Source organism: Rhea americana, unplaced genomic scaffold (assembly GCF_003343005.1).
Source record: "Rhea americana isolate MKP2758 unplaced genomic scaffold, rheAme1 scaffold_280, whole genome shotgun sequence".
Classification (NCBI taxonomy): Eukaryota; Metazoa; Chordata; class Aves; order Rheiformes; family Rheidae; genus Rhea; species Rhea americana.
Genome location: NW_028186402.1, coordinates 292,072 through 310,523, shown reverse-complemented (window position 1 = coordinate 310,523; position 18,452 = coordinate 292,072). Strand labels below are relative to the sequence as shown.

The window sequence follows — 18,452 nt, the reverse complement described above, 5'->3', positions numbered from 1 at the left end:
CTCCCTGTCTCAACAAAAGAGAGAAGTGATTCCTCTAAATATATGGTGACAGTGTGTAAAGAGCTGTAGATGTAGAAGCCCTATGGGACTATAGGTATTATGTAGCTGTAAGCTGCTACTGAATTTAGGATCATCATAGATTTAGGTTTAGATGATTGGCTAGCCTGATTAAATAAGTAAGCCTTATGGATAATCCAGGGAATATTACCTTTACTGTCTTCTTCAGTAGTCATACAAAGGAGGAATTTTKGAGAATGACTATTCACTGGCATTTTCTTCCCAAAGATGTATACCCCCAGGAAGAGCTGCTCTGTTTACACTCACTAGAATCTCTCACAAGAAAAAAAGCATAGAATGCATTTTCCTATCCAAAGAAACATTTTATATAAGGGACAACGCAAATTCGACCTTCAAATCTCTACTGAGAAAAAAATAAAAGCTATAACTGTTTTTATAGAAGAGTATGCGTAGCTTTTCTTTAAGGAAATTTGAAAGTGTTTCATTTTCTTTACTTGGTATAAATCTCACAAGAGATTAATCATTTCTCAAAGTATGTTGCTTTAAAAAAAAAAGATTTCTTCATCATAAGGGTACTATATTTTAAAGCCTCAGTTTGAACATGGAACAAATTGATGACATTGTAGTACAAAACCTTTAATGCGTTAGAATGATTACATTTAGAAATCATTATATATACAAGTAGTTATTACAGAAATAATCTTCTTTGTCAAGTATTCTTGGCGTAGAAGTAATCAGCATCCTTTCCCATTAATTGTTTGAGAACTCTGAAATCTTTAATGAGATTTTTACGAAAGGATTTCAGTCAAATGCAAATGATTCACTGCAGCACTTAATCATAAGACAAATAGTGATTCTTTAGTAAGGTTTTTATTCAGTGTAATAAATGTAGCATGTTAACTGTAGATATACAGCTAACTGTTTTTCAGTTACTTTTTTCACAGCATTTTTCTTTAAAGATTCATTGTTAGTCAGGAAGTCTCATAATGGCTGTACTGTGAAAGAAAATGCTTGACAGATGTCAAGAAATCTGTGCCTGATACAGCTTCAAATAGATTTTTTCCCATTGAGTATTCAAAAAAATGAACTTATTTCTTATGGTCAATAGAGACATATATTTTTCAGCAGATATTAACAATCAAATATTACCATTTTTCCACAGGTCTGATTACAACAACATCAAGAAAACTGGATCGAGAACAGCAAGCAGAGCATTTTTTGGAGGTAAGATTAAGTGGAGAATATATAAAAGATTAACTGATTTTTTGAGTTTAAAATCACTTTGTCCTATTCCAAGAAAGTGGAATTCTCCCTTCTCTAGATGTGTGCAAGATTCACACAAAGATGAGAATTGCTTGATTATAAATTATAAATGTAAATATACCTGGCAATTCATGAGCACTTGAACAATAAAAGAAATACACAAAACATTTATTTTCCACCTCTGATCTACTTCAGTTATATCTTATATCATAGCCTTTGAATCTTATTCTTTTCTTCTTTCTGTGTGTGCCGCAGAGGTTTAGAGTATTTCAGAGGAAAAGGGTTTTTTTCAGTTGGTGACATCTGCTCTTAAATAGCTCAGTTAATTTGTGAGACCTTTACTATGCCAAGATTTGCATAAAGGCAGAGCTCTGAGTAATCTGAAAGTTGTGTATAGAACTTTTTCCAGTCTCTGAAGTTAAACCTTTTTTTGCATCTCAGATCTACCATAAAACTATTTTTCTGGATGAAAGTAAACTTTGACTTTCCTTGCTTTTACAGTATCATCAGAATCAAATGCTTGACTTACTAAGACTACTAACTAACAATTTTCAAGTAAAATGTTGCCCTCTAAAAAGGGTATCTCAGCCATTTCCTAGCCCTAACTTGTTTTTTTGTGAATATTTTGCTTTATAAATGGCTCAYGTATACTGAATCTGGTGTAATATATTTGTGTACTTCTGGTTTTACCTCATAAGTTTTCTTTCTCATTGCTCTACACTGTGGTGAGTTTTTTTCTTYGAGTAGAAGGTCTTAGATTCTGTTCTCTTGTCAATTTGTGAAATAAGGAATTTTTCACTTGTGTTGGTTCAAGTAAAAGAGAACCATACCCATATAGTCAATCATTTCTACTATATATTTTAGGCAATTGTCTTCAAGTCTGTACAAGTTAAAGATATATTTGGATGTAATAAGCATCTGGAAAAAATAGTTCCCAGGGACAATCACCCATTGGCAGTAAAATGCAATAAAATGTGCTTTTGGATATTCCACGGTTATTTTTGTTTGCTATAMATTCAAAGTAATTTTTGCATACTGCAGAACACAGCAGAGAAGGGTTAATTTATTACTTGACCTGCTRATTTTTTCATGATAGTTCACTGGATAGCCAAATAGGTCTTTTCAGTTGCTAATGAAATGTTAACCATTGCTGCCTCTTGAAAGCAAAAGTTATCTGGGATCAAACCGCRAAAGCTGCTGATGTTTCAGAACTAAGCTCTCTGAGATGTGTGCATTTGTATGACACTCTCAAAACATTTTGTAAAATACCTGGCTCTCTATGTGTGTAATTAACCCCCTGGGGAGGCCTTAATTGCCAAGACAGCTGTGGTCTCCCAGAAGTACGGTATTTCACTTCCGGCTTCATTTTATACCCTTCCTCCAGTAGGGTCTGTCTAGCATAAAAGAGAGTAAACTTGGTTTCCTTTGAAAAGCTCTGATTAGTGCTTGACCTGGCAACCTCTGTTCCCATTTGCCTAGTGGATATGTGAGACATTGACAGACCTTTCCTAGATACAACTTGTTAATTATTTTTAATAAGCCTGTCTTTTTCCTACTTGAATTTGACAGCGATGCTATATCCATACTGGCCCATAGTTACTGAGCAAATTCCACTAGTAAAAGTATTTGCATTTCATTCTGGTAGGAGAATGAAGTGGAGCAAGATGCCCTAATTCTGCATAGTGCTATTGCTTGTTTTTCATCTGGATGTCTCCCATTAGGGAAAAGCAAGCTGCAGAGTGGTTGTGTCTGGCCCACAGTCGGGTGATGAGAGTGGTTGATCTTGGCACCCCTGTAAGCAGATGGAAAAATGAGACCCACTACAGAGGGCTGGAGATCTCCAGATAGCTGCACGTGAGGCGTAGGGTGACTCCTCTGGATTTGTCTGTCGCTGTCCTTGACAGAGGAAGCACAGATTGACAGGGAAGACTGAACACAGGTATTTAAAGCTACCAAAGTTAGCTAAGGTGAATCTATAGGATTCCCCTTGTAACTACACAAGAAGTCTGTTGCAAGGTAAGTGTTGAGCCCAAGTCGCTTGTATGCTTGTGTGTGGCTCTCTCCCTACTCCTTTAGTTGTCTTCTGTGAATGGAAGGTCTGTGTCTGACTGATTTTTAATGGTACCCAAGGGTGCAGTGAAAGGATTTTGTAGTGATTAGTACTCTTTGTACTAATCAAAGAGTAAGTCACAAAGAGAGCACAAATACTGATGTATTTACAAGTCCTTGATGGTTGTCTAGCCCCAAGGAAGTCAGGAAGAGGCTCTCCTTTACAATAATTGGAGACTTATCTGCTGTCTGCCTGTCTGTCTGCCATGACTGTTTCGATCATGTTGTTTGAGGGGGGAGGTTTTTTGAGGCTTTTGGGGAGAAAAAAAAAGAGTTTATTCTCTCAGATCTTTCACTGGTTGTGATGTTCTCAGTGCTATTCTTTTTTTTCAACTCCCAAGTGGAGGGCTTAATTTTTTGACACCTTTTGTAATGTCATGCAAAGCTTTTTTGCAAAGATTTTGTTCAGTGTTTGTTAGCAGATAGCATTTTCTGGTTAGACTTAAATTGGTTGTCATCAGATTTTATACAAGATGATGTCTTGTGGTAGTAGATTATTAATAGAATGGTTCTGCCTGAAACTGGAGGAAGTGACCACATGATTACATTATTTTCTCACATGTCACAAACCAAATGTGTTTGTTTTGAATTATTTCACAGCTTATCTTAAAGATTCAGGGTATGGGGAGGTAAACTATTGAAATATGCCTCTGGGAAAAAAATAGAAAACCTGCTTGCTTTTATTTCAGGTGAGCTGTAATTGCAGTTTTCAGATGATCTGTCTTTATTCTCCTTCAGTAACTAGACACATCAGCACTGTGGTTACAGATTTCCTGCTCTTCCTTTCTACTTTGATTGCATTCTTCTGGAAATCTATCTCTTCTTGTATTATCCTAAATTAGTAAAAGTAAGAACCTAGAACTGGAGAATGCTAATGAAGTTTGAGGTCTGGAAAACCACGGAAAAATATTCTACCATTTTCTTCTGCCCCCTTTTCTTGTAGATACCTTCTAATCCTGATCTCACAGCTTTACCTGTAGTAATTTTGCTATCCAGTTATATGCAAACAGCTGCTGAAGTGCCAGATGTACGATATAAGGGGTAGAAGTTAACCATTTCATGCAGAATCTACAACTTTTTTTTCTGTCAGCTTATTTTGAGACATCCAGAAGATAAATAGCTCGTGGTCTGCTTTTCAGTGTGTACATGCAGTTTGGTGGGAGAGGATTGTTTGATCCTGGCTAGAGCTCTCTGACTTGTATATTCAGCCTGTGTTGTGGGTCAGAGTGCGTTGTCTCAGTGTTAGTTTTGGGTAGTTTCTGAACACAGAGGCACAGGGAAGGCCTCTGCAAAACGCGCGCACTGCCGGAGCGTTCAGTTGGCTGGGGATTTCTGAGGGGCAAGGCCCATAGCTAACACAGGAGTTAGCCAGAAGAGTTACAGGCTTCAGTGTACAATTCTAGCAACAGTCTTTGAAATGTCAGAACTTTATGACTGGAAGGTTAAATTATCTGTAGTTAGATATGACCTCTTTGTCACCTTGATGAAGAAATATAGTTAGTGAAGAAATATATAAGGTTAGTGTTTTTCAAGTGCTGACATTATTTGGGCACTCTTGATGATGGAATGGAGACCAGGCTCCTAAATCATTTAGCCAATTTTGAAAATTGTAGCCCTAGTATCTCTTATTCCTCAACAGGGTGTTTAAGTTTACCACTGTAGGAAATTATCTTTTAACATTTATCATGRTGCAAAACCTGTCTCATTAGAGCCTCGCTATAAAGAATAAAAATAATTGCTAATAACCATGGTCAGAACTTTGAACCTCTTTAACGRTGATAAAACAACTGAACACAATAGGTTTAAAAAACCTGTTTTGACAGGCTTAGCCTTTCAAGGTCCAAGTCATCTACCATAATTAATGAGGATGAGAAGCAGGAGCAGAGCGTTGGCTTAGTGCTGCTAATTTTTAGCCAACTTAGTGCTATCAGAATAGTAACACTGCCTCTCAAGTGCCTTGCTTTTGTAGCAAATCAGTATGTATAAGCCGCATCAATCTTCCTGCTGTGATGCTTTAGTATAGCTCCAAGAAGGATGTCAGTAATGCAAGGGGTTATAATGAAGATAAATTCGTGTATCTGATGTAAGTGTCAAAATACATGGACTGAATGAAGCATATTGGTTTCTGTTTACTGTAAGTATACTAACAGAGGGTACAATAAGCTGTGTTACATGGTGTGTATTTATAAGCAGTAATTAGGGGGAAGCATAATTATCTGCTGTAATTGTAGCCTTCTGAAAAGAAATCAAATTTCCACGTGTTTAATGGAAATTTGTAATTCTAAGGGGAATTTTGATGGAAGGAATATAATTTTTCCATTTGGAATTTGGTCTGGAATGTCAGAGGGGAAGGTGCAGCTAGGAAGTTGATGACCACAGTTTTGGGGAGGAGACTAACATTATTTTAGACTAGCACGTTCTTCCCACAAAAACCATACCAGTAGTTCAGTGTCGAACCAGCAYGGTGTGCACTGTCATACTCTTCTTTTTTTCTTTAAGATCTCTTGCAAGAACTTGATAGATTTAACCTGATTTCCCTTTTGAGCGTATTCAGTTGGGCTGCAGCCTTCCCTGTTGGTGATGCCTGAAGTGTGTGCTGCTTTGTCAGAAACTGCAGAGTTTTCTAACGAATATAGGTGGCAATATGGCAATATGCACTTGTATATTTTTTACAGTAGAATTATAAAAGCTGAAGTTCCCTGAATGTATGTAGTGTTCTACAGAACTTTGATTGTTTAATCCTGGATTACAGATCCATGTAAGCATTTGTTCACAGAGCTTTAGCAATGCCTACATTTGGCAAGGAAAGATGCATTTTTCCTTGGTGACATGCTAGTGATTGGGGTAAAAGTTGAACATTTTGTTTGAGATTTAAATAGCTTCAAAGGCATATGCCTTTCTTTTTTGTAACACCAAAGCCTATTAGATGATGCAAGAGAAATTAAAAATATAGGTAAACAGCCTACTAATTCCAGCTTGAAGTTAAAACTGATTACCTGAAGTTTCTGTAAAATAACTATGCTTTATACAAGTAAGAAAACTAGTGATCTAATTTTATTATTTCAAGGATGCCTAAAAGGAATTTGTCCTGGAAAAAAAAATATATAGTGAGAAATTTCTGAAAAGACAGTGACAGCAATAAGCTGTTGTCAGCTTTGCATAGCGACACCTTGAACTTCAATGCCAACATCAAAGGGGAGAAGAAAAAAAAAAGCAAGGGAAAAAGAGAAAGGAAGCCTAACTTTAAAAAGGGAAGAAATAAAATAGTTCTAAGAAAATATACGTCAGTCTTTCTCAGACTGTGCCACCATGGGAATATCGGCCCAGGATGCTGTCTGGAGGGTGGCACTGTATGCACGCAGTCCCTATTGCTCTGGGGGCAAGGCAGCCTCAGAGGACAGTTGCGGTGTGGTGGTAGAGCTAGCAGAGACCAGCTTCTGCAGCATCCTTCRTGGCACGTCCTGCGGATGCCACATTGCAGATTTCCACCCAGAGCACTGCATTCTTCAGGAGCTGCTATTGTGTACCAACTTTCTCAAAATGCATGGGTTGCATTTGCCCTTCTTCCACTTTCCGTCCTGTTTTCGAGGATTATTTTTCTTTTTTTTATTTTTTTCTGTTGAGTTGTGATTTTCAGAAGTAGCCAGCAACTTTCCAAAGACAGGAGATAACTGGAGGTTGAAACTGTTTTTCAGAGTTAGATTTACGTATGACATTGTACACTGCTTCTCATGTGTATTCAGGCGTAAAATCTTACACGGCAGAATGAGGAAGAAATCTTGGTGTGGTTACATCTGCCTGCAGTATTAAGCRGTCTCATATATAAGACTATCATCTCTAAGTAATGATGTGACCGAATAAGATGCAGAGATAGCAAGTCCATTCCTGGAAATATTGCTAGTTCAATTGCTAACAGAGTGGCCTCTGTGCAAGGGATAGGAAAAGGAGTTTTAAACTGCAAAAGAATTAAGGCATGACATTTTTGCAGCATATTCTGTTTTCTTTGATTATTACAAATTTCAATCGCTCCCAGATGTTCTATTATTTTAAATAGCAACTTGGAGTCTCATGGTTTAAGGCCCTAGAAGGAAGGGAGGTCCAGGAGAACTGGCTAATATTCAAACATCACTTCCTCCAAGCTCAAGAGCAGTGCATGCCTATGAGTAAGAAGTGCAGCAAAAGGGGCAGGAGACCTGCATGGGTGAGCAAGGAGCTCCCGGCCAAATTCAGACAGAAGAAGAAAATACACAGAATGTGGAAGAGGGGACAGGCTGCTTGGGAGAAGTATAGGAATGCAGTCAGAGTATGTAGAGATGCTGTGAGGAAGGCTAAGGCCTGGTTGGAATGGAGTCTTGCAGGGTATGTCAAGGACAACAGGAAGGGCTTCTTCACATACATCAGCAGCAGGAGGAGGACTAGGGAAAATRTGGGCCCGCTACYGAATGGGGCRGGGGCCCTGGTGACAAGGGATGCAGAGAAGGCAGAATTACYRAATGCCTTCTTTGCTTMAGTCTTCACTGCTAAGGGCAGCCTCCAGGAATCCCAGAGCCTGGACGTGAGGGAGAAAGTCTGGAGAAGGGAAGAGTTTCCTTTGGTTGAGGAGGATAGGATTAGAGACCTTCTGGGCAGGCTAGGCATCCACAGATCCATGGGCCCAGATGGGATGCACCCACAGGTACTGAGGGAGCTGGGGAATGTTGTTGACAAGCAGCTCTCCATCATCTTTGAAAGATCCTGRAGAACTGGAGAGGTGCCTGAGGACTAGAAGAAAGCCAATGTCACTCCAGTCTTCAAGAAGGATAAGGAGGACCCAGGCAATTCTAGGCCAGTCAGCCTCACATCCATGCCTGCAAAGGGGATGGAACAGCTCATTCTGGATGTCATCTCCAGACATAGGGAGGGAAAGAAGGAGTAGCCAGCATGGATTCACCAAGGGGAAATCCTGCTTAACCAATCTGATAGCCTTCTATGATGGAAAGACTGGCTGGGTAGATGAAGGGATAGCAGTGGACGTTGTGTACCTTGACTTCAGCAAGGCTTTTGACACTGTCTCCCATCACATCCTCCTAGATAAGCTCGGGATAGACGAGTGGAGAGTGAGGTGGATTGAGAACTGTCTGAAAGGCAGAGCTCAGAGGGTTGTCATCAGTAGCATGGAGTGTGGTTGGAGGCCTGTGTCTAGTGGCGTCCCGCAGGGCTCAGTCCTGGGTCCCATCCTGTTCAACTTCTTGATCAACGACCTGGATGAGAGGACAGAGTGYCTCCTCAGCAAGTTTGCGGATAACCCCAAGCTGGGAGGAGTGGTTGACACACCAGAGGGCTGTGCTGCCATTCAGAGAGACCTGKACAGGCTGGAGAGCTGGGCAGAGAGGAACCTCAGGAGGTTCAACAAGGGCAACTGCAGAGTCCAGCACCTAGGGAGGAATAACCCTAGGCACCAGTACAAGCTGGGGTCTGACCTTGTGGAGAGCAGCTCTGCAGAGAAGGACCTGGGAGTGCTGGTGAATGACAAATTGACCATGAGCCAGCAATGTGCCCTTGTGGCCAAGAAGGCCAATGGTCTCCTGGGGTGCATTGGGAAGAGTGTTGCCAGCAGGTGGAGGGAGGTGATCTGGCCCCTCTCCTCAGCCCTGGGGAGGCCTCATCTCGAGTCTTGTGTCCAGTTCTGGGCTCCTCAGTACAAGAGAGACATGGAGCTACTGCAGAGAGTCCAGCATAGGGCTACGAGGATGCTCAGAGGGCTGGAGCACCTGCCCTATGAGGAACAGCTGCGAGAGCTGGGCCTCTTCAGCCTGGGGAAGAGAAGMCTGAGGGGGGATCTGATCAAGGTGTACAAGTACCTGAAGGGAGGGTGTCAAGGGGACTGGGACAAACTCTTTTCAGTTGTCCCGTGTGACAGGACAAGAGGCAATGGGCAGAAATTGAAGCACAGGAAGTTCTGCCTGAGCGTGAGGRGGAATTTCTTCCCTATGAGAGTGATGGAGCACTGGAGCAGGTTGCCCAGAGAGGTTGTGGAGTCTCCTTCTCTGGAGATCTTTAAGGTCTGCCTGGATGCAACCCTGTCTAAGATGCTCTAGGTGCCCCTACTGAGTGGGGAGGTTGGACTAGATGATCTCCAGAGGTCCCTTCCAACCTTACTGATTCTATGATTCTATGATTGTATGACAAAGCCTAAGCATCAGGAAGACTGAATTTAACAGTTGTCTTCATGCATGTGGAACTTTAATTTTGCTTTGTTATTAAATTTAAAATATTGTAAAATAATAATGGGATAAAATGAGTTTAAAAAAAGATTCTCTATTTAAATTCCTTAAAATTCTGTGTGAAATTCAGATAGCCAGTTAGAAATATACACACAACTCTAACCAAAGGCACAGGGCAAGAATTGATCTGTGTGTATCAAATAGTATCTCTGATCCTCAGATTGTTGATGCATGAAATACCAACAGCCTTGAGAGACTAGATGCCCTAAGAATGTGAAATTTCCACAAAATATGTAGATTCAAATCATCCTTTAGGATACTTTGCTTGTTTTTTGCCTCATGCTTACTGTTGGTTTCAATCTTTTATTTTTTAGATATTGTTTGTCTAATCCTTTTAGCCATCTCAAGATTAGATTCCCTTAAAAATGTTTTAGACATGCTATCACCAAGGTGGTGTCAAGGATACACGTACGCTGCTGACAGTTCAATTAGTGCATCRTTTATATCAAAAAATCTGATTCTGGCCTCTATTGGAAACTGCATTAACTATCTGGCTAACCTATATGGAATTTCTTACATGGCAGGATTTTAGTTCAACGGTAGAAAAACTTAGACTTATTTGGTTAATTCATTTTATTGATTCAGGATACAAATAGTAATTAAGAAAACCAGTCCTCTTTTCTATGTTTAATGAACTTCCTGAAACAAAAATCTTCAGAACTTGATATGCAAAGCATTGGTTTTTGTTACGGATATTTGACAGTTACAGAGATGTAAATGTTTTATGTAAATGTTGAATGTTTTATAGAACTTTTGTAGATTTATTTTAAGTTTGTCTCAATTTGTTTGTGTATGTAAATAAAAATCACAATTCATTTATTGTTTAGTCACTATTTAGCTCATGGAAGAGATCTTGTTTTCTCAGTTCACCATTATATACAATGACAGATTTACCATCCACAGTGGAATACTGGCCTATCTTGTAGTCATTTAGATAAAATATTGTAGTTTGGCCCAGTATAAAGATACAGATAACTTTGCAAGTACTAATGAAGATTCAAATTTTGAAGAGCACTACAAGATCAGAGGTGTCCTGGACTATTGCTTTGCTTGACAAACTGCTCCCTACCATAGTTGTTACGTCTCTTTATAATACCACATTTTTAGTTGCCTAGAGCATTGTCTTATTTCAGGAGTGATTTGCATGTTTGGAGTTTTCAGAGGGACCAAAGCTTGTTTTACAGATTTCATGAATAACTGACCTGAACAGTCAGGTCATGAAATGAAGGAATCAAATTCCACAAAGCGCAGTGCTGTAGGCTTTTTCATGCTGGGCATTGAATGCCTCTTTTAGGACCTTTTTTGTGGACCCACGGCAATCCAGCAGCTGGTCTTGGCTTTAAACATCTCATCATATGCAAGCATGGAAGGAGGCACTTGGTATATAGGCTTCATGCACTAAGAAATCAGACATTTCCTATTTCTTTTGAAGGCTCAGCATCTCCTGGGAGCTGAGACATGTATCAGTGTTTTCTGAACCCTCTGGACTTAATTAAGATTTCACTGCACTTAGCATCCCATAGCTGTGAAGCCAGGCAGTGCAAGAAAATCACATTTTGGTTAACTAGCATTGCATTACATCATATCTCATGTCAATGTAGACAGGGGAAAGCCTCATTTATTACCCTGGCAGCAAGCTGCGTTCTGACCATGTCTAACTGGTCCATATAGTCCTGTTTCAGTTCTATTGGCTTGCTTGAAGTTATCACTGCTAATGCCCAAGATGAAAGAATTAGACATCAACCCCCATGTCTATAATATCCTCATTTTGATAACTAGCAGTAACTTTAGGAAATCCTTTGCTCTGTCAGCTCAATCATACTTCGAGAAAAGTCTGATTTTTAAAGTGTACTTGGTAGTATATACTAGGCAACGGCTTAAGGAGACCTATTTTTCTCTACTTTGCAGTGGAGCTAATGGCAATCACCCATCCAGTTATCCACCCATCTCAGGTGAGAGTGTGCAACRTAAGCTAACATAGTGGAGTGAAATTGTCTGTCTAGATGCTACAGCARTTTGATTTAGCAGTTTATAGAGAAAGGCAGATTTGATCCCCCATCCGAACTGACCAGTGCAGAATACGTTCCCACATCATCTAATGTGCTTGTCAACTTAGAGCTTCACTACTCTGATTAGATCTGAACTTTACATCTCTGCAGATATAAGGTAACTTTTATTTCAACAACACATTAGTTGAGTTTGCTGCAGTTTTTCCTTCCTTTTTATCTTTCCCTTAACTTACATATGTCACTGTTAACAAAAAAGCTCCACATCTTAGTAGTATTTGGGAATAGGTGAGTTAACATATGAGATAAAAACAATTTAAAATGTAACCAACACCTGTATCATCGGTTCTGTTTGCAGAACTAGGAGATGGCAGAGCAGTAGATCAGTGCAAATGGAATGGAAAAATATTATTAAAATACTAAACATTATTATATAGTTTGAAAATTAGGTCTGCACCCATGTGTTAAATGCAGTTGAAACAGAGAAGGATGTACTAATGGTTTTCCTTCTCATTTTATAAATCATTTCTTGAGACTGAGCTTATGTCGGCAAATTCTATGGTTAATTTATACCAAGTTCTTCTTTCCTGTCAGGATTTTGGAGTTCTTTCTAATGTAGTTTTCTTTCTGATAAATTAGCTCACAGATTAGCTCAGAGTTCACAAGTTTTTACTTCATTGTACATTTCTTAAGATCTATAGCTCTCTTTTATTGATTGGAGCCCACCTACCAAGCCCAAATTGGTTTGATGTATCCTTTCACTGCGTCTCTTAAGAGCCTGTTGCCACGCTCTGTGCTTTACTAGACAAAGAGTCATTGTGAAGGGCATGCTGGTTTACCAAATCTTCACATTTGTTTTGTGAATGTACCAATGTTTTAATCTTCTGGAGAAGCAGCAGGAAATCTTTCGCATGACTTAAATCTATTTTAGATGTAGAGAGTCTTTGTGTTATCTGAAGCATGTCTGCATTAGTACTATATCATGTTTTCTGTGGCATTTACGGTACCAATCAGCTGCCAGACTGTTAATGCACGTCTGTAAGTGTGTGGGCAAACGAAGATGCACATACTCATTTTGTGGACGTCTCCGTTTGCTGGTTCACTAGCTAAGACAGAACTGAGCATTTTAAGGTGTAGGAAAGCACCTTATTCCTCAACCAGGAATACACTGCATCTATACTAAAATCCTATCTGAGCACAGCATGGATTTTCTTAGGAAATCCTAGTATATCTTTTAATTAATCTAGCATTTAAAAATGTACATTGAAAAATGTGCCCTTGCAGAAGTTTTGCATCCACTTGCCATCTTTCCCTGGATGATTTATACTCAACTGTTCATAATTCATTCTTGTTATCTCTGAGAAAAGTCATTTTAAGGGATTTTTCACAGCATCTTTAAAATCCCTCTTGTGCTCCTAGCATGACTTCACTTACTGCCACCAATCACACAGCATCAAATCCAACCACCCTGCAACCAAATCCAACCAGATCCAGCCACCGCATAATCCAACCACCCAGCAACCAAATCCAACCACTTAGCAATGCAGTGTATATGGATCCCAGCACTAAATCTCTGGGGATCCAACTCCCTTGATGTGGGTGGACTCTGGGTTGGTTTTGACTTGCTCTTTGATCATAGGCTGTTGCATTTGCCCTGGAGCTGACTGGACACAATTCCCAGGAGGACACCTGCAGCTTAAGYGGTCCCTTCCTGAGGTCATCTTTACTTGTTAGCACTACGATTTACAGGCAACCCCTCCTTAAGGAGATATGTTTGAAAGCAGTGGTCAGACTTTGCAGGTGAGGTTGCTAAATCAGATACGTGCTTTATTCTTAGCACAAGAAAGCTACAGAATTGCTGCCAAACAAGACATGTCCAAACTCTGTGTCCCTTGCTCAAGGCTCACAATCTCCGTGGCAAGACAGATGCTCAGACAAGCAGCTTTCCCACACCAGCTCAGGAGGAGAGTGCTTGATCTTGAAAAGGTACAGGGGTGAAATGACAGAGAAGAGAGAAACTAGAACTACTCTTCCTTTTGGCAACTTCTATCATTTTTTGTTGTCTTTCTTACAACATCAGTCCTCTTTTCTTTATTAGAATTAAAATCATCCTTATTCCTAAAATATGCTCCCGTGAGTCTGTCTGTCTAGTACCACATAATCCACGTGGATTTTTTTTCTGATTTTTTTTTTTTGGGCGGGGGCTGCACCTTACTAATTTTCTTATTCTTTATGGTCTCATAATTTCTAGTACTGGTGGCATACTAAAAGCTTCTTTCCCCAAAACTGCCTCCACTGGGCCATTCAACTGGTGAGAATTTCGTCTTTGTCTACTGTTCCTGGAATATATTACCATTTTCTTTTTTTAAATTTCCTTATAGCTTTCTCACTATAACCTGTAATGCCCTTCAGTGCTACATTTTTCCCTTTTTGTCAGTTCTTTTATCTGACCAGATTGTCCCCTGTGCCGCATAATCCTCCAACATTGCGTTTGAGCAAAAAGACATACAAGAAATGGTAGAAAAATATTTCAAAAACATGGGAGTCTGCTTTTTTTTATTTTTAAAGTATTTTCTTATGACAAAAGTGAATTATTTTGTGATATGTAACGAAATAACATGGGAGTATTGAATATAATTTGTAACCTGACACAATTTAAAGTATTTCCTAGAAGCCTAGAGATAAGAAAACCTCTAATCAGGTTGAGAATCAGTTTAGTAAGCATATTTGACACCTTTTTTTCTCCCTAAATACGTTATCGTGGAACATAAGAATCCTAATGCTTTTCTTATCTGACTTGCAGATTGATAATAATCAGAGACCGAACAATTCTTTTCTTTTTTATGAAAATATGATTTAAACAGAAAAGTACAAAGGCCCTGAAGCATCAAGTGCTATGAAATCTACCCTCAAAAGCGATAATTTTTTCTCCCAGCCTAACGAATTTCAGTTGTCAGGAAATAGATTAATCTCCTCATTCTGAAATATAATATTGCTGTTTGCTAATCTCTCATGATACAGAGAAGTTGAAAATGTTATGGAAGTATATTTTATGTTTTGGCAAAAAAAAGAGCACCTTCTTTGGCAAGGAATATTCTAAATATTGAAAAGCAAGGATTAATGTGAATAATTTATAGCAAAAATGTCAGTATCAAAATAATGAATTATTTTTCCTCATAATCCCCRGGAAAGTAAAAAACACAAATATCAGTCATAATACTCAGATGATTTATGGCCTCAACTTTTCTGAAGAGCAGCATGTTATCTTTAATCAAGATCCAATAAATAGTTTAATACTTTGTGTTACAGCTTTAAATGTATTTGTTTTTCTCTGAGGGTTTTGTTTCCTTCCACTACCATTCCAGATAATTTTTTAACTATTACATAAATAAAAATATGTTATTAATCTTTAAAGCCAAACAGCTATCTTTAAGACTTAACAGAAAAAAAATGTGGAGCAGTTAAAGATGAGGTTTTATATGGGCATGCATTTTTTAAAAAAACACGACCACAGTTTAAAAAAACACCTGACAAAGTGTGACTCCATGAAGTCACAAGTTTTAGACTACACATTTTAGATGAGCAGAGGCAATGCTTTGTTATGTGGTACATCGAAGCATGCCATAGTGGCGTGGACAGCACTGTGAACTCTGTTGACTGAGAGATGTAGAAGGCAACAAGAAGAGTTCATTACACGTCTCAAATGAAGTCCAAAGTGTATAGCCAAAACAATAAAATTGTTAACTGATATGTGAGGTTTACTTGAATGCTTTCTTGTCTTCCTTGCTAAAAACCCTTTTGTTAGAATGGACTTTCCCAAACAACTCCCTTTGTCTATGTGTTGCAGCTTCGGCCCTTTATTTGTGGAATTAGCTATAATACCAAAGCCCAACTCTGGTCATCTTTGCATACTATATTGACATTTACCAAATACACCTAAGGATCTTACAGTATTTTTGTTTTAAACCACTTGATACAGCCTAACGAGGACAAAGCCTGTACAAAGTCATTCCAGGCTTAACCATACTATCTCAACAAGAGAACAATATTTTATAAAGTAGAATAATGTTTGTTTTCAGTGTCTTCTCTTCAGGCATTCAATTCTCATAATATCCAACATTCAGTGTGAAAATACCAATTCAAATATGTGGCTTTTTTAATAAAAAGATATCTGATGCACAGAGAAGGTTCTGTTTTTTGCAGCACTCCTAGACTGCCTGATGATAGATCAAACCAATGATAGTACGCCTAATTTTCAGTAAGCTACTGAGCTACTGAAAGAAATCTTCTCTGCTGMAGCATGGTGCTCAGCATGAGCTAACAATTTATCCTACTTCTTGACAGAGCAAATTATGCTGCTCTGAGCTGTGGGCTGTTTTCAGGACCTGAGTCAGTTCTTGCAAAGCTAATTTGGTATCCCTTCCCTCCCCTCCACTCTCCAGGTAGACACAGAACCACCTCCAAACTTTATAACTTGAGAACCCCTCCTGTTTGGTTGTGTAATACGCTCAATTAGCCCTTGGATGCCTAAATGTGAGTAGCGGAATGAATTACAGGTTCATGCTCTATTTTCTAAAGGTTTTTAGGCATACAGATTCACCAGGCTCAYGTAGCAAAGCAAGAATTTCGTCTTCAACTTCTCTTAATTCACAAACAGCCTTTGCCCCACTGAGCCTGTAAATAAGATTTAGGTATTTTATCAGATCAATAATCCATGCATTAAACCCTTTCTTAGTCCTCCATTTCTAAAACGAGATACAGTTTTAGAGAACAGACATATTACCAGTATATTTTGTGTGTATTTTCCAAAATGAAGCAGTGATGGTATGGGTTCTGTAGGCCAGAATGCCACATCATCAGTGAATGTCTGCAGTTCTGACCCCTGCATCTGACCGTCAGGAATAGCACACAAGGCTTACATGTCTAATCTGCTCCCTTCACCAAGGGATCAAGCCTCATGTACTGAGCCTGCTCGAATGCACCCATGCTGTGCAAGAGCTCCCATAAATCAGGAGAATTCTCACAGGTATTTCCACAAAGTACTCAGCCCATTTAACACCTCGTGAGACAATCTCAAAAGCAAAGCAGCTCCTGCAACTTTCCTCTTTCAATCTCGTCTGCTAAAAATCCACAAAGCAACTCATTAGAAGAACTCCTTCTGCTTCCCTTCTTTCTTTCCCTTCACCTAGCAAGGGCTAATTGGAGGCACATAAAATGAATCAAGGAAAATTCTGGTTCTTCTCCAGTATATCAGCCTTGCATTAGTGAATTAGGCATATTGTCTCATGCAGTGCTTTAYTGTCCCCCAGACCACATTATTGGCAGGGCAATCTCACAAAAGGTTAATAGCGTTACTAAGTTGTCTCTCAGTCTGACACTCTTGCTCATCGCTCTAAATCCAGTCATTTTACCGTAGTGTTACAGATCTCTCCAGAAGTTAATTGGGTGCTGCTTGCCATTGCCTTCAAACTCACCTCTATAAATCGGAACTACTTGTAGCAGACTGTCCCTGCTCTTAACTTTCATTTCACAACTGGGAAAAGTATGTGTGGATTGATATACTCTGCTTTTCAACCACACTCTTTTGACATTTGCAATCCAATTATCACTCACCTTGCTTATACGTTCTGTCCAGCTATCCCTCACTGGTGTCCAGAGTGTTACCACCTRCTCTGTATACTGCCCTCATGGGAAAATAAGCAGTAAATTACGAGCCTATATAAAGCCATTAAAGAGTTACTGTGATTCCATATACCGTGGAAGTGAAACTGTTCTGCTTTAGGCAGTTGCTGGTATCTCAATTTGGAATTGCTGTTCTGTGTTTTCAAATGGTCCCAACTTACTGAACTCAAGCAAGATAGGTATCTGTTGAGGCCCTAGTGTCCATACAGTAAGAACAGGAGCCTTAAGCGCTGTGGATGGTAAGATATTACATTCTTGAGTAAGTTAGCATTAGTAGGAAGCTGTAAATGTATAATATTTATTTTTGATTAAATTTTGATGAAATATTCCCCTTCAGGAGGTGGAAAGTATACTGCCTGGKCTCTACTTAAATTTCACTGACCCTCTGCACAGCAGTGAATGCCATCCTGTGGCTGCAAAAATCAAATGCATGTTAAAGAATGATGCTACAGAGGAATAACAGTGCTAAGAATATTGAAAAGCGTTCTTTTAAAATTCTCCTGCACTGCAGGAGTAGAGTGTCATTTTTTTTCATTTTTTTTATAATATTCAGACACATTAAAATCCATCTTCAGGACACCAGGCACTGTAGAATTAATTAATTAAAATAGTATCAGTTGATTAATTAATATTAACAACCCAATATTTTTAAATGGGTTCTGATTGTTATCCAGAGAAATTTCACTTTTCTGGCCAAGAAATTTCTTTGCAACACCTTTGGAATGCTAAAACTTTAGGATAATATTTCCTGTTATATTTTAACCCCAAGATGATCTTGATGACCTATACACAGGCATACTTATTTATTTCAGCAGTATGGTCTCCAGACATGCAGAAAATTGTTTACATACATTGCTATTTGCAGTATCATCAGCTATATGTGTAGCAGAATGAACCAACAGGAAAAATCACGTTAAAGCATAGAATTGTGTATGAAACTGTGGTGTTTCTCAATGAAAAAAAAAAACTTTTTTTCCTGAGTGTAAAAATGCGTCTTCCTAATCAGTTGTAGTGTGTGCTGTGGGGTTGCTTCAGTGGTATGTATCTCCACACTTTATACAAAGTCCTACAGCTTCCTCATACTTACTTGCTAGGCAGCTGGAGTCTAGGA

General features: G+C 39.0%; 1 protein-coding gene across 2 annotated transcripts in view; it reads left to right on the top strand.

The window, feature by feature from the left end:
- The window catches only part of FAT3 (FAT atypical cadherin 3), a 338,378-nt gene that overhangs the window by 200,392 nt on the left and 119,534 nt on the right, over window positions 1–18,452 (top strand). For both annotated transcript variants that reach the window (XM_085308761.1, XM_085308760.1), the window contains exon 3: window positions 1,181–1,242. In XM_085308761.1, coding sequence (XP_085164887.1) covers window positions 1,181–1,242 — 62 coding nt within the window. The remainder of the gene's footprint in view (window positions 1–1,180; window positions 1,243–18,452) is intronic.